Genomic DNA, 15,038 nt, shown 5'->3' on the forward strand with positions numbered 1-15,038 from the left:
CCCAGTGTGCACAGAAAAATAGTTTTAAAACCAACAGAAGCAATTGAAAAAGGCTTATGAAGTACAGGAAAACCAAGAAGCAGCTTTTTGGCCTTGAAACTTGATGCAGTAGGATTTAATGCTCATGTCTGGATGCTATATTATGTTCATTTTCTGTAAAAAAGTATAAGGACCAGAGCAGCAAGAGATTTCTAGTATGCCTATGTTGAATGTAAGGTGAAGGTTGAATAAGCTGGGTTAAATTAGGTGGTGGTCATGAGTCTGTAAAAGGGCAAGCATAGATGGGCAAATTAGTTGAGACCTTTTGAACAACTGCCCCTCTATCTTCCATGCATCAGCCATCCTGTCTTTAATACTCAAGTATAGTTCACGCCATAATGTTGCTCTCACACTGTGGAAGTAGGTCTTGCTTTTGCATCTTAGGGGATTGATGGCTCCTTTTTCCACACAAAGCATTGTCCTCACTATCTTTTTAATTTGGCCTAAATAGAGCATAAGGTTTCTACTGAGTGAGTGTAGCAGCTTCTCTAATGTTCTCCCAGCTGCCTCTTGTGGCCTCCACCACCACTGTGGGCAGAGAAAGTCGTTAAAAATCACACTCATGTGGTGCAACGAATGGTTCTGGGATAAGAGGACTGCATATAGAAATTGCACTTCCACAAAACAAAAAATTAAACCAAAAAGAATGCCAAAACCCTGCTTTGGATAATCGTTTTCCAAATTGAAAATGGTAAAACTGTTTTGCACTGTGAGAGATGAGATGTCAATACCCCCTTGTAATTATGGATTCATTAACCAGATACTTCTTAATCCATGACTGAAACATCTAGAAAGGCCATAGAATAAGTATCTGGGTTTCTGTTTGTTTTGTTTCGGTTGTTGGGACAGAGTAGTCCTGAATGATAAACTATAGAAATAAGTATCCTAACAGCTGCTTTCAATTTCTCAGTATGTGGTTATTTAGTTACCTTGCAGTTGATGTGTTATACAAGAATCACAATTTGTGAGAAGATATGACAATAGAAGCCTAAACATATCTGATGTATAAAAAAAACCAAACATGGAAACAGGTAGGACTGGGAATAAGTGTATTTTATGATACTGAGTAGTTTTGAATAGTTTACCTTTGGTGTCTAGTTGACAAATGTAAAACCAAATATTGCACAATGAACTCAAACTGACAAATCTCTGGTATCATTTGAGAAAGCAGGTGTTTAAAATTAGTCTGTCATGCTGCTTGAAGGCTTCTTTTTCTAAAAGTACAGTATTGAGTAGTCTTCTTTGGGTCTGGACATCTGGACAGCAACTTAGTTAAGAGTTCTTGTTTACTTACATATCCCTTCACAAAGAGGTGGAGAAAAAATTACACAGTTGCATATTTTGTTTTGAAGAAAAATCAAAGGAATAGAACATAACAAGCTTTTATTTCCAGCTGAAATTATTTAAGTCTAGAGTTTTGGCATGAAATGCTAATGATAGCTGCTAATTTAATTTATTTTACTATTATGGAAATCTTGGGAAGGGAGGAATACAGCAAAAATTAGAACTTTCATATATGTAAAATTCTAAATATAAATTTGGGGTTAAACTTCTGCATTTTAGTAATGCTACAGAAGCTATTGAAGAAATCTCTACCACTGATTTTGGGAGGACAAGGCAGTAGAGTTCATGTTAAATCAGGAAAATCAAATTGTGGGTCAAATAACAAAGCTATGTTATGTCAAGTTCTCCATACTAGGTTTTAAAGGCTTTTTTTGCAGATGAGACAATGCTTCACGTGTACATCAGCTCAGATATGCAAGCTTACTGCACAAAGCTCTAGCTGTTGCTCGTGTTGCAGAGCAGGGAATCAGATTTTGAAAGAAGCTGTATTAAAAATACTTCAGATCTAGAAGAGTGAGTGTGCAACTTGGTAGAAAATAACCTGCTATTAGCTTATTTTCAGTAGGGTTACTAACAAATCTCACAAGGTGGTCATTCAGAGAAGCAAAGTAGAATAATTTGCTCTTGGTATCTGCCCAAACAATCCTTCAGTTTCATAACAACTTGTATTCTTCAAGCATTTCTATGCATAGAACAGAAGATACGTTTTTGTAAGGTTATCCATTTAATAGTTGCCTTTTCTTTTAGTATAATTGAGCAAATTATAAACCAGCTTGTTCAGACATGAACAGTGTTAGACTGAGCAGAAAACAGTCAAAAACTGGTCGTGGCACTAAATGGGCTGAAGCTGAAAAAATTTGTTATCTTTGGAAGGTATAGGTAGTTGGAGAACTTGCCAGGTATGGTACTTTGCTCTGTTCTCTTACAAGATGTGTCTGTGGGTCAGCTTCAATTTATTGGAAAGAAATTCCATGAACTAACTTTTTTCCTTCTGATACTGAAAGGCACAGAACTTGCAAGACTTATCTCTGCTTTGTGATTAGTGAGGGCTGATCCACTGAGGTGGATTCTGAAGCATTATGGTGAGTAGCAATGACCTTCCTTCAGAGGACTTCAGTAGCCAGATTAGAGCAAGAGACCAGGATTGTGGAACAGGCTAGTACACTACTGCAAACCTGTCCCTTACAGAACTGGTGACACAAATGGGCCATTCTAAAACAGCCCAGCCATTGTTTGTATCTGAAGCACCAGGTAGTTTTTCTGACTTGGGCTGCAGCTGGTGGGTGGCTTGTACAGGGCCAAAACAGATTTGCTAAACCAAAAGGAAATTTTTTGGAAGCTTTTTAGTCTATAGCCCTCAGCATTAGACTTGTCCATGAAGAGCTCAACTTCCTTTTAGAAAGAATTGTGTTCCCCAAGTTTTTACAATTTTGGGGTGAGCAGTCGCTTTATGAGGAGATCACTTCCTTCCACATGCAAATTACTTTAGTCTTAGTATTGAGTTCCATGTAGGCAAAATATATATATAGGCAAAAATTTTAGTTTTATATAAAACAATGAATTTTATTTTTATTGTATTTTGTTACTGAAATTTTATTTCCATATACCTTACTTTGTATATTAAAAACTTAGATAAATTTCATGTACAATTGCATATTTCTGTGTACGTATTAGATCCTTTATTCAGTGTGTAGTTTGTATATATAATAAAGATGCAGCTTGGAAGTAATTTCTATAATAGTGATCAAGAAAAGCTTCAACTCCTAATGTTAGAACACTGAAGTAGATTTCAAGTGACACAAACTGACAGTACAGGTAGTGTCAGCAGGCCAAAGCCTTGTGGAACTATCATCTCTTGAGATATGCATAGTCTTCTAGGATATCCGATTACATGAGCATTTGCAAGCGGATTAGATCTTGTTTAACTTAAGTAGTGACACTTTCAAAGATGTGGAATTCTTGTTTAAATCTCCTTTTTTTCCCCCTCCTTAGTTGAACCTGTTGTGAGCTTAAAGAAAGGACCAAAGCCTCTAATAGATGGTGCAAACGGGACAGTAGCAGCCACTTGTACAGCAGCCACTGGAAAACCTGCTGCGCAGATTGACTGGGAAGGAGGCCTTGGTGAAATGGAATCCACCTCTGCTTTGTTTCCAAATGAAACAGTGACAGTTGTAAGCCACTATGTGATTGTCCCGACACGATTTGCTAGAGGAAGACACATAACTTGTGTTGTGAGGCACCCCACCTTTGAAAAGGAGATGCGATACCCTTACGTGTTGGACATACAGTGTAAGTATTCTGTGAGGTAATTACTCCTGGTTTGTATCTTGCAACTTCCCCCTTAATCAGTGTTCCACGGGAAGGAGATGAGCACTTTCTGCTTCAGGAAAATGGAAACTGTATAGAAAAGCTGCGGTAAGAGGCAGGTCAGGCAGGAGTAAAAGCCTAGGGTCTCTGTATGGAAAATAAAGTCATGAAGTTAGAATACTGTTACATTTCTACTGTTTTGGATATTGAATCATGGATATACATGAGGGTTGATACAAAAGCTGTTTATAGTGTCTTACAATTTCAGCAGTAGTAAAAAAGAATGCTAATGGAAATTCATGTATGAGATGCTAAGTTGAAAATACGTCTTAAGTTACTTTCAGATTATTCACCAAGCTTTGTCCACTCTAACTAGCACAAAGAAACAAGAACATAAAAATATAATTCAAACCTGCGCTGGGCTTCTTTAAAAAATTTATGGCTTTTAAAAGACATAAATACAAAACAAGGTGGCTTACAGTGTTCCTTATTTAAAACCAGTTAAGACAAGTAAGCTTTAGGCATGTGGTCCCTTTTTGTTAGTGCATATGTGAACAAAACCAGCTATTTTCGTGTTGGTCCTTTGGTGGCCTGTCTTGGCTGTGTGCTGCTTTAAAGTTCCTAAATCACAGAAGTCTGTCAGTTCAAGTAGAACAAATGTAGCGGCTGGGAAAAGTAGACTTGGCTGTTTTGATTTGACTGGAATTTGATTTTGGCTTGGTTTTGTTCTGTTTGGTAAAGAATCACTTATTTTGGCATAAAATAGTGATTAACGCTGCTTTATTTTATTGGTCTTGAAATAAAGTTCTAGATTGGAGGGTCATTGATACAGAAATAAAACTGAAGAGGATTTGTATTGTCTCAAACAGTGAATAAAATAATAGTTTCCTGTTGAAAATGAAGTGAGGGTGCAAGTTGGTCTTCAATATTTTCATCTGAGATTAGTGTTAATGCATGTTTCAGAATTTCTAACAAGGTTGTATAGTAAGGTACGTAGCAACAAGTGAGAAGCAGCATGTGCTCTTCAGTCTTCCCTAACACTTATTAGCTTTTGCAACTGCTTCTCCATTTTGGCTCCAGAGTTTATCCCAAATCATACTAGCTTGTCTGTTCCTTGGCTTTTAAAAAAATATTTTTCCAATGCCTCTCTGAAATCACCTCCTGGCTTTTTAAAGCCATAACATAGTTCTATATTTTGATGTCAATGGATAATTTAATCTTTACAGTTGGCATCTGTGAACTTTTTGTTGATTTCTTAATTATCTGGTTTCTCCCAAGATTGTTTCTGGTCCTTTGCTGTATCTTGTTAGTGAGGAGAAGTTCTAAGTTACCCTTCCTCCTTCCCAAAAACATGAAACTGATTCTTTTTTTCTGAAGTCCTCTTACTTCTCCGGGTGCTGTGTGGTTGCTGAAAACACACTGGGAAAGTTGCACTGATTAAAACTTTTTGTTCACTGCTGCATATTAATGTTGTAGCTTGGAACTGTATCATGCTCTCTGTGTATTTTGGTGGTGATCTTCAAAGTAAAAACAAAAAGGCAACCAGCAACTAAAGCACACAACAAAAAAAAAACACAGGAGAAAAGTACCTGTCTGTTCTAACAATCTTACACATGATTCGCTTTTAATGTAAAAATTGTGATTGTTCATAGATGATTTTTTTTTTTTTTTGTCAGATACCCCAGAAGTTTCAGTAACTGGGTATGATGGAAACTGGTTCATTGGAAGAGGAAATGTTCAGCTCAAATGTAATGCCGATGCAAATCCATTACCTATGGAATTCATGTGGACCAGGTAAATATTTATGAAAAGGGACTTGGCACATGATTCAAGTGATATAATCACTTTGCTTACAGTAAATGCATGTTTTGAAAACAAAGAGTATGTGACTTGTATTGGTCATATTGGTTTTATCCAGCTTTTTAAAAGGGGAGTACAAGATGTGTGTTTGTATGAATACAGGTGATATCTTGTAAATTTATGTGCCTAAACAGTTTGTCATTACTCTCAGGGTAAAGTGTCTTTAGTTACTCAAGGTATACTGAGCTTTCTGTGTTGCAGCATGTAGAGCAAAGACCAATAACTCTAATAAGCATCCAACTATTATTTACATATGCCTCTAATGAAAAAATTTAAAAGCTTATGTATCATCCACATTTCATGAATCTGTGGACTACCATCCCAGGCTTAGCTCAAAATCACTGTGATGAGAAATTTCAGCGCATAAAAATTCCTGTGTTTAAAAAAAGCCCCCAACAGCTATTCCATTTGCTTCTTCAGATGCACTAGGTTCTTAGTTCTCTCATTTGAATTTGAAACATACGTAAGAACTAATCAATACTACAAATGTTCACAATTCTAGAAGAAATGAACCTATTTAAATACATTTATAGCCATTTGAGCTTCAGAGATCACTGCTAGACTTCCTAAACTTAAAATGGAAGAAACTTTTACAGGAAATCTAAATTTTCTGGAATAAACCTGGTATGCCTTTCTGAGCACCAACAAAACCCATCCAAAAATCTAGTACTAGTGAATAAGAAAGTTCATGTGTAGGGGGGAAATCCATGTAAAAGAAGGGTAGCTTGAGCTTGGAGAAGTGCTGTGTTGAACTGTGTACTGTTTGACTGGTATCAGATTACAGTAGGTTGTAGAACTACCTTACCAACAAGATTTGTCCCTTGGAATCCAAGATGGCATAGTATTTACTGGAATAGTGAGATTTTCATGGTTAGTAATATTTTTAAATGTTGCATGTATGAGAATTTTATTTGGATAGAGCTTTCAAACCACTTGACTGTTTTTATAACATTTCTTGAAATAAGTACTTCTGGTACTGTGAATTATGAAGTATGTGACTGATGACTTTTATCAGCAATTCTGGGCAATAATCACAGCAAAGGACTAGGGATCTTGTCTTGAACTACATTTTCTGAAGATTGTATTTAGTGTTAACTGTCAAGTGTTTGTTTCTTTTCCTTTGAGTACCTGTTTTAAAGTGATGGTTGCCTTTTTGTTCAATACTGCTTTAAAGAAAATCACACTTTCTAAATGCTTTCAAGATATTGTCATCTAGTGATCTAGTTTGAATATTGATTTAGGCCTGCTTGGCCATTAATAGGTATTTAGATAAATCAAAATGGATTTCAATAGCATGGAATTACAGATGTTTAATGAACAGTTGGCAACTCTGTTAGAATAGTTCCAGGGCCTTTGTCCTTTTCCCTTTTTCTCTTGCGTTTACGCAGTTGTTACATCAATCTCAGACAGAATTGTACAGGGAAATGATAGATTTAGAAAAGTCAATTGATAAAAAATAATTATTCAGCCAGTTGTTTCCCCAGCTGTATTGCCAAGTACCACATTCCATTTCAGTGCTGTAATTTAGACAGAAGAGTGATGGGAGGTAAGAAAAGACAGTTCAGGAGAGGAGAAAGTGCTGGAATTCTTGCTCAGAAGTTCTAGTCAAAATGTCCTCCAAATTAATAATGTATGGACAGAAATATCTACTGGACGCAAATGAACAGGCAGCTAATCCTGACAGCAGAAGTGCTTCTTAGACTGTTAGTTTTCAGAGCTTGGGTTGTCTTGTTCCTCCAAGTCCTTTTGAGATGTTGTTTGCTTAGCTGTAGAAGTGTTGATTTTAGACAGCTTGCTAGTTCCAGCAGATCTGACATTTAAAGGATTTTGCCCAGAAATTAAATACTGAGTAAACCTTCAGGTGTACACTGAGAATATTGAAGGGAAGCCCACTGGAAGTGTCAGAGCACAGTGAAAAATTCATTCTAGAGATTATTGGCAATATTATTTTAAACTCCTTCTGTTTAAACTAGTTGTAAATATACACATTTGAAATATAACTGTTCTTTTAGGTTGGATGGACAGTGGCCTGAAGGATTGTTGGCTGTTAACAATACTCTCCAATTCAGCAGCCCTTTGACTTATAACTACACTGGGACTTACATCTGTAAGGTGACTAATGCTCTTGGTCAGAAAAGTGATCAGAAGACTATCTACATATTGGGTAAGTTTTACTTCTTAGCAAAGACAGTATGTTAACTTGGAATATTTTTTTGTCAGTGATCAAATGAGCAAACTGAAGAGCCAGTTGTTGCATGAAATATAGCAAAAATATATGCTTTTTGTGTGAAAAACCATTGAAAGTGTGGATTTAAAAGCTACAGCACAATTTGGGATTAAACTGACTCTTGAATAGGAACATATAGTGGAAATTCTTATGGCTAAGGTGCTTCTGAGATGATTTTTTTCTCTTGGTAATTTTACTTTTTGTGCAGTGTTAACCTGTGTTTGACAAGACACATTGACTGCAATAAGTAGTACCTTGTCTTTAATAAATTGAGAAAACAGATGTTAGTGGAAGGAAAACAATTATGTTTAGTAAAACTAAACATGCTCTTTTAAGGAAGTTAGAGTTATGTTCTGAATTGTGTCCATTTTATACCAGTTACTTGTGTCATTTTCTCAGGGTGCAGATACCCAGTAATCATCAACTTAAATACCTCATGCAGAACTCTTGCTGATCTACTTAGTACCATGTAGAGAATTTGTGTGTCTGTGTAGCACTACTGCTGCTGGAACACACATCCTTGCATCATTAACACAATGTAATTAATGTTTTACTGTGACACCTTTTATGTGAAAGAGCACTATGACTTACAGTAAGCATGAATACTTCTATACACATGTGGAAAAGCTGTTCAGATTTCCATAAGGGATTAAGTAAATTAGCTTGATGAATAAATGCTAATATTATAGGGGTTTTGAAGGAAGATAATAGACATGAAAATTAGAACTTCATTATGTTGTTTTGTGTTGCTGCTTTCCAGTAAGTTCTTGATATTAGTTATTTCATTAAGTAAATTAAGTCAAAGCACATGTTGGCCCATTAGAGAATGCAGAGATGGTGGATACAAACATAGATGACTTCTTTGTTAAAACTCCATATGAACACTTAAGAGTTAAAATGAGAATATAAGACTAAAACTGTAAGTACAAAATGTTTGAAACCATATCAGTCAGAATTCACTTTTGACAGTTCTCTGTATCTTTAGAATGAATGATAATGTTGAAGTCAGTCACTGTAGGCCACTGTGGAAAGCTAGTAAGTTCTAATTAACTGTCTAGTCAATGAGCTGGTTAACTGGAAACTTCTAAATAGTTTGAGACAGTTGAATTACTTGCAAACTACTTAATACCTAGAATTTTATATAATTTAAAAGATTTCAAGTGCTGCCAATTGTTATGAAAGTTATTTCTGTGAGAGTTACTTTTGGATGTTTTGTTTCTAAGGCTGCTTCTACAGAGAAGACTTCATGGCTGCATAGCAGTCTCAAAACAAGTACAAAAACTGGCACATTGTAAGAAATATCAATTCAAAAAATTAGAAAATCATCATTAAATGGGGTAAAATGTTAGACTCAAATATAACTTTCAAATACACTTGCTCAAAAAATAACAGTGCAGTTTATAGCTCTGTTCTCAGCCTTATTCTAAGGAATGGGGAGAAGTTTTTTTCAAGTCCACTCTTATTCAAGTTGTCAGTTCTGTAAATGTTATGTGATCTAAATAGACCTCATGCTTTTTACCGTGACTGTCATGCATGAAAATTAAAGGTTGTCATTCCAATTATGTTTTCAACTAACAGACTAAAACAGGCCAACCAGGAAATCCTAGATGATATTTTCTAAAATGAATCAAGTTTTTAAAAAGCAGGGTAGGCATACAGGCTAGTTGGGCTGTGGTGATGGTTTGTGTTCTAGCCTAATGCAAATCTTACAGAGTTTAAAACAGCTCAGTGCAGAGATAGTTAAGCTGCAGCAGTTGGCGTTTGCTGTGAATTGATGGACGCTGTTTATGTGTGTGCTGCTTTTCAGCTGTGCTCAGCAATTTGGTTTTACTGTAGCAATTTAACTGCAATTAGCAAACTTTAGCTGTTTTCAGGGAGCAACAAAACTGAGCCTCACTTATTGTGCAGTCATACAGTGTCATGGTTCTGCCAGGTAGGTCCACCTGTAACAATAAAGGTTTTAGCTCTCAGTAAATTTCAGTCTTTAAAAGTGTTATGTTGATCATGCCGACAAAATTATTAAAAGCACTGTGTATAAACTTTTTGTATATAGGAGATTTGATAAAAAAAGGAGAGGTGAAGCAATTATTAGTGTAACACCTGTATTGTTCTCAGAAACAAATACTAAGTACGTTCTATTGTAACTCTTGAAAATAACTTTACAAAGTGATTGGTTCTTTAATTGAAAAGCCCTTAAATGATGCAGGATGGACAAGTGACCAATAATCAATTCACTTACCACCTGTAATATTTGACTTAACTGACCAGGTATCTATTAATAGTAAACATGGCAGTGATGTACTGTAGAGCAATAAGCTGAAATAATCAATTAGCTTATTTTTCTGTCTTTGCTCTTAGCCACTACATAAAACTTGGTATAAAATGTGAACTGAAACTTGGAAGTTAACAGACAAAGCTGTATGATCACACCATCTTTCAAATTTTAATTATGAAGCTGTCAAAAAGGATTTATGAAGTTAATGTTTCTGAACAGTCACCATGCTCGTAGTTGTTAAGCTTTTTAACTGCTAGAAAAAAATACCTATTAAGTTGAAACGTGTTGTAGGTTTGGAATATAGCTGAGCAAAAGATTGGTTTTGGTCCTGATATTCATTGTTAAAGGCAAAGCTATATTTTTAATAAGTTCTGTTGTGCTCCTAAATCTTGTTAATATTCTTGAAGTGAAATACAGAAATGAAAGAGGAGTAGTTAACAGGAACTAAATAGTATCTTCAGCTTGCAGCTTCAGGAGATTCTACATCATTATAGGAATAGAGAAATACTCAAATAGTTTTTGAAGTGTGGTACTTGTTTTTATATGTCATTTAAGGCCTAGTCATTTTAGCAATTTTTATTAATTCAATGATGTAAAGCTAAACTTTTTCCATGGTTGTCCAGCAAAAGCAAGTCATGCTCCTAGTGGAGTTCAAGCATTGAAGTAAGTTTTCTAAAACATGCTGTCAATTTGATATATAAAGCTCTTCCTTGTACAATATTGATTTACTCAGTTTTCTTACACAAGGAATTGAATTTTGTTTTCTTGAATCTTTCACCTTCATACTGTTTACTGAGGCTTTCCCTTTCTCCCCTTGCAAGGGAGAGGTGACCTGTGAGGCTTGCCTTAAGGTTGGAACATACTTCTTCTGTCATGACAGCCTTTGGAAGAGACTACTTTTGTTAAAAGTAAAGCCAGCCTTTGTTAGGCAGCAATCCTAGAAAGGTGTATTTTGTAAGCACAAGGGGTCACCTTCTTGTAGAGTGGACACTGTGAGGATTAACATAGCAGAGACTGATAGTTGGTTTTAGGTTTTGCTGCTTCATATATAAACCTCTGTTCTGAGAGCACCTTGTGAATACGGGCACTCTCTTTTTTTCTAAATTACATATTGGAGGGATGTTGACAAACTGCTCTTTAGCAAAGGGGTTTTGCTCCCTGGTCTAGTAGGCTTTGAATTTTCAGTGTCCTTCCTGAATAGTCTTCCATGCTGGAGGTTACAATAATAATAAGTTTCTCTTGTGTCCCAAAAAAATACCGAAGTCTTTTATCTGATGCATGAAAATCCCAGCTAGAAACCACAAAAGCACACTGAACTTTGAAATGGATGATTGATGAGAGAAACTGTTGATAGCAATATTAGTATTATGCTGCCAAAATAGAGGTGATGGAGCACACACTGAAAAGAATCCTAAGGAAAATGTTTAGCTCCAGTGTGAAACCTTTGTAGGCAAGACACTGTGGGGTGACTGTTATGCAGTATCCTCACTGACTACTTGACATTAGAGTAGCAGTGGCTGGAGAAAGAAAGAAAGAAAGAATCATCAATTTCCAAATCATTTGCTCTCAGACTTTGAGTCTTCCTCTATGGAAAGCTGACTTTCCTGCTGTCATAAAGGAGTTGCTAATAAGCTTTTCAGCAGTTGAAAGAGCAGATTTTTAAGGCCTAACTGCACAGAATTATTTTTCAATTTTTAAATACTTAACATCTAAGGATGATTTAGCAAGAACAGCAAGTCAAGACACAGTAGTATGTATGTATCTGTGCAAACATACAAGTAATACATATACAGGCAGGTCCTTGCCACTCAGTAAAATGGTGTATGCAAAGAGAGATCTTGTAATTTGTTCAAAGCCAACTCACTTGTGGATTAGATGTAATTGATAGCAGATCCTTGTCTTGTAGGAGGCAAAAAAAGGGGACATTTGAATCTTGAATGGTGTGGGATTATTTTTTGCAAATAGAGAGAACTATTTCTGGCCACTCTGTTGTGGCTTTTGGAACCAGACAGACTTTGACTGTCTATGTTAACACACAGCAAGTCTCCAAGGAACCTTTTTTCCCAAAACTTTGTTTCTGTAATATGACAAATTCTAACCCAAATAAATTATGACAGTATTGAATTATCTTACCTGTTGTAGAACTGGTCACTTTACCTCTCAAATACTTCATAGTAGGCTAAATCCAAAATGGTTTATGGTTTAAGAGTATTGTGTTCTGTTGTTGACTTTTTTTTTTTTAACAATGATAAGCTGATAATAGCAAGACAGGATTTAAACCTAAAACTTTGAAGATAGTGATCTGATTTTTAGGGGATGATTTATCCATCTCTTTCTACTTTCTTCTCTCTGACATTTGGCTTATTGTTGGCTTTGAATTGGCAACAGAAGCAGAAGTGAGTCCCAGAAATTTGAAGGATGTGGTGTAGCAGGAGGATTGAAGCAGGGAGATGTAGTGTTTGGGATGCGAAACATGTTATGTTAGTTGGATGCCTCTACTAAACTTAATGGTAGAAACTCCCCTGCCCAAGATAAGTTGTTGGTATTGTAAGACCTGAGAAAACTATACCAAGAATAGTAATTTAAGGGAAAAATAAAAATATCTAGCTGACACTGTTGAAAGTTGGTACTGACTTTGATGGGAAACATCTGGAAAACAATTAAGAGTGTGAAAACTAAGCAGTGCACTGGGACCATGGTCCTTTAATTTGAGGTAGTATCAGAACTTCATTTGAAATCAAGAGCAAGTCTTGCTTTTATTGGCAGAAAACGGTGTCAAAGGCTTTGAAACCAACTAGGAAATGGAAGGAGACAATTTCGTTGCTATATCCATACCAGAAAATTGGGTTTTGCTTTGTTCAATTATGTCTCTTATTTTAATGGGGGTGGTAGCTATGTAAGAGTAGAAAAATTTTGTTGGGGTCTTTGCTTGTCCTCATCATTACTGCAGGGTACATGTAATAAGGATTTGAACAGGCCCCAGAACATAGTAAGAAACAAAAACTGTAAACAAGATGTATTTAAACTAAACTCAGGTATTTTCCAGAATTTCTGATACTTTCAGCTCCCTGACCCACATGGATATTTTAATATGTTGTGCTTTGTGCAACAACAGAAGCCTACATCAGTGAAAGAGACAAGAGCTGTTAAACATTGGGTACGAAATAAAGTGTTAAAGGAAGTCATCAGTAGGAAATTGTTGCTTTTGAATAAAGTGCCATATGAAACAAAATTTAAATTATGCCCTTAATGTTTTGTGGAAAGCATTAAGAAGTCAAACATTTATCAGTGATTATGTGAAATATTAAAGAACTTGCTGAAATGAAATAGTGTCATCTTTCATAGCTACAGATATGAGTGGCATTTTCTTCATTTGGAGATGACATCTGAGATGTTATTTGCAAGCAAAATATTATGAGGTGGACATAAAACTTTGGCATTCCTCATCTTAAAGTTGTTCTCCATTTGGGAAACTTGCTTGGTACAGGAAGAAAAAAAAATTAGCTTGCATTTAGAAAGTTCTGGGTGATGTCAGAAGTGAACTCACATATTCTTAGTAGCAATTGACCTTGTAAACAAGAAGGTACAGTTTTAATTTTGTCATTCTTCAACAATAAAAAGTACCAAAATAAAAAAATCTTAGCGCTATCACGGTTATGTATTGCAGGAATACATATGAACAAATGCTTAATTGATCCTGTGTTTGCAATTGATTTAATATGTTAATTAGTGCTTGTTGGTAATGCAGCTGGACAGCCTGACAACTGGTGAATGAATGGGAAGTTTTGAAGGAAAAACTCTTTGTAAAACACTGAATTTTGAATGTATTAATAAGGTTGTAATTGCCACTGTGCTTATTTCATGTATGCAATGGTAAAATTTGCCAGGATACAAATACTACATCCTTGTGATTGTGGAGAGATAAGACTTAGGACCTCAGTATCAGAGGCAAAACAATTACAAAGCCAAATAATTAGAGCCAAAGAACTATATATAGCCTGGAAGGATTTTACTGGTACTGTTTGAAATTGTGTTTTAAGGTCATAAATCTTGTGTCTTAAGCAAATACCTTTTCAAGGAGGAGAGATTTGAACTTCATGACCTAGGGATGTGTGGGACATAGAACCCTGGTAAACTTGGATTCTTTAATCTCTACTTCTTTGTTAAATTACCAAACTCACTTTAAGTCAATTTCTACTAAAATCATAATCTGAATTCCTCTTATTCATTTTGGTAGTGCATCTTTCTTGTTCAGTTTCCTCTCTTCTGTCAAATTAATTCCATTTATGCATAGTTCCCTAACGAACCATCACTTCTCACGTAGTTAAGGAATAAAATTATGCCCTTTGAAAAACTGTGTAAACCTTTACTTATGCTTAAAATGTTGCATTCAGCAGCAAGGTATGTAGTAATCATGACAAATGTGAGAATTCTGTCTAGTATGAGAAAATTGTATGTCTGTCTCTGAGTGGTGAGATTAAAAATCATATTTATGGCTATTTAATTGTGATTTGTCAAATAACTGAAAGCTTGACAAAGATCTAGTTCTATCTGGTTTACTTTATGGTGGTAAATTTTGGGTACTTCTGATATGGTGGTAGTACTGCTTTCATGGATCTTGCTTATGGGCATGTAACTAAATTACATGATATAATAGACTGTCCATGCAATATTCTCTCTGAAAGGTTCAAGTTATAATAACATGTTTAGAATTCCTTTTTTGATTTTAAAATCATTAGCTTGTAATGGGCAAGGCAAAAAGTAACTTCTTTTCAGTGTGGCATAGAAATAAGAAGTGGAGTTGTATATAATATTGTGGTTGATTGGTATGGTCTCTGTGTCATCAGCCCATCACTTGGAACCTTGCCTGCAATAGAGATGCATACATCTCCAATAGACCTAAAGAACAAAGGAAAAAGCTGCATGCTGGAGAAGCTTGGTATCTGGCCGTCTCTTGTTTACATGCATAACCTGACATGAAATCAG

The 15,038-nt window shown here is 35.6% G+C and overlaps 1 protein-coding gene across 1 annotated transcript in view; it reads left to right on the plus strand.

Annotated features, from left to right (window-relative positions):
* The window catches only part of NECTIN3 (nectin cell adhesion molecule 3), a 60,348-nt gene that overhangs the window by 27,487 nt on the left and 17,823 nt on the right, over positions 1-15,038 (plus strand). Inside the window, exons 3-5 of the mRNA XM_054270276.1 lie at positions 3,376-3,672; positions 5,367-5,484; positions 7,563-7,714. Coding sequence (XP_054126251.1) covers positions 3,376-3,672; positions 5,367-5,484; positions 7,563-7,714 — 567 coding nt within the window. The remainder of the gene's footprint in view (positions 1-3,375; positions 3,673-5,366; positions 5,485-7,562; positions 7,715-15,038) is intronic.

This window comes from Melozone crissalis, unplaced genomic scaffold, assembly GCF_028551555.1.
Source record: "Melozone crissalis strain CALT ecotype California unplaced genomic scaffold, PUWL_Pcris_2 ptg000009l_1, whole genome shotgun sequence".
Taxonomy (NCBI): Eukaryota; Metazoa; Chordata; class Aves; order Passeriformes; family Passerellidae; genus Melozone; species Melozone crissalis.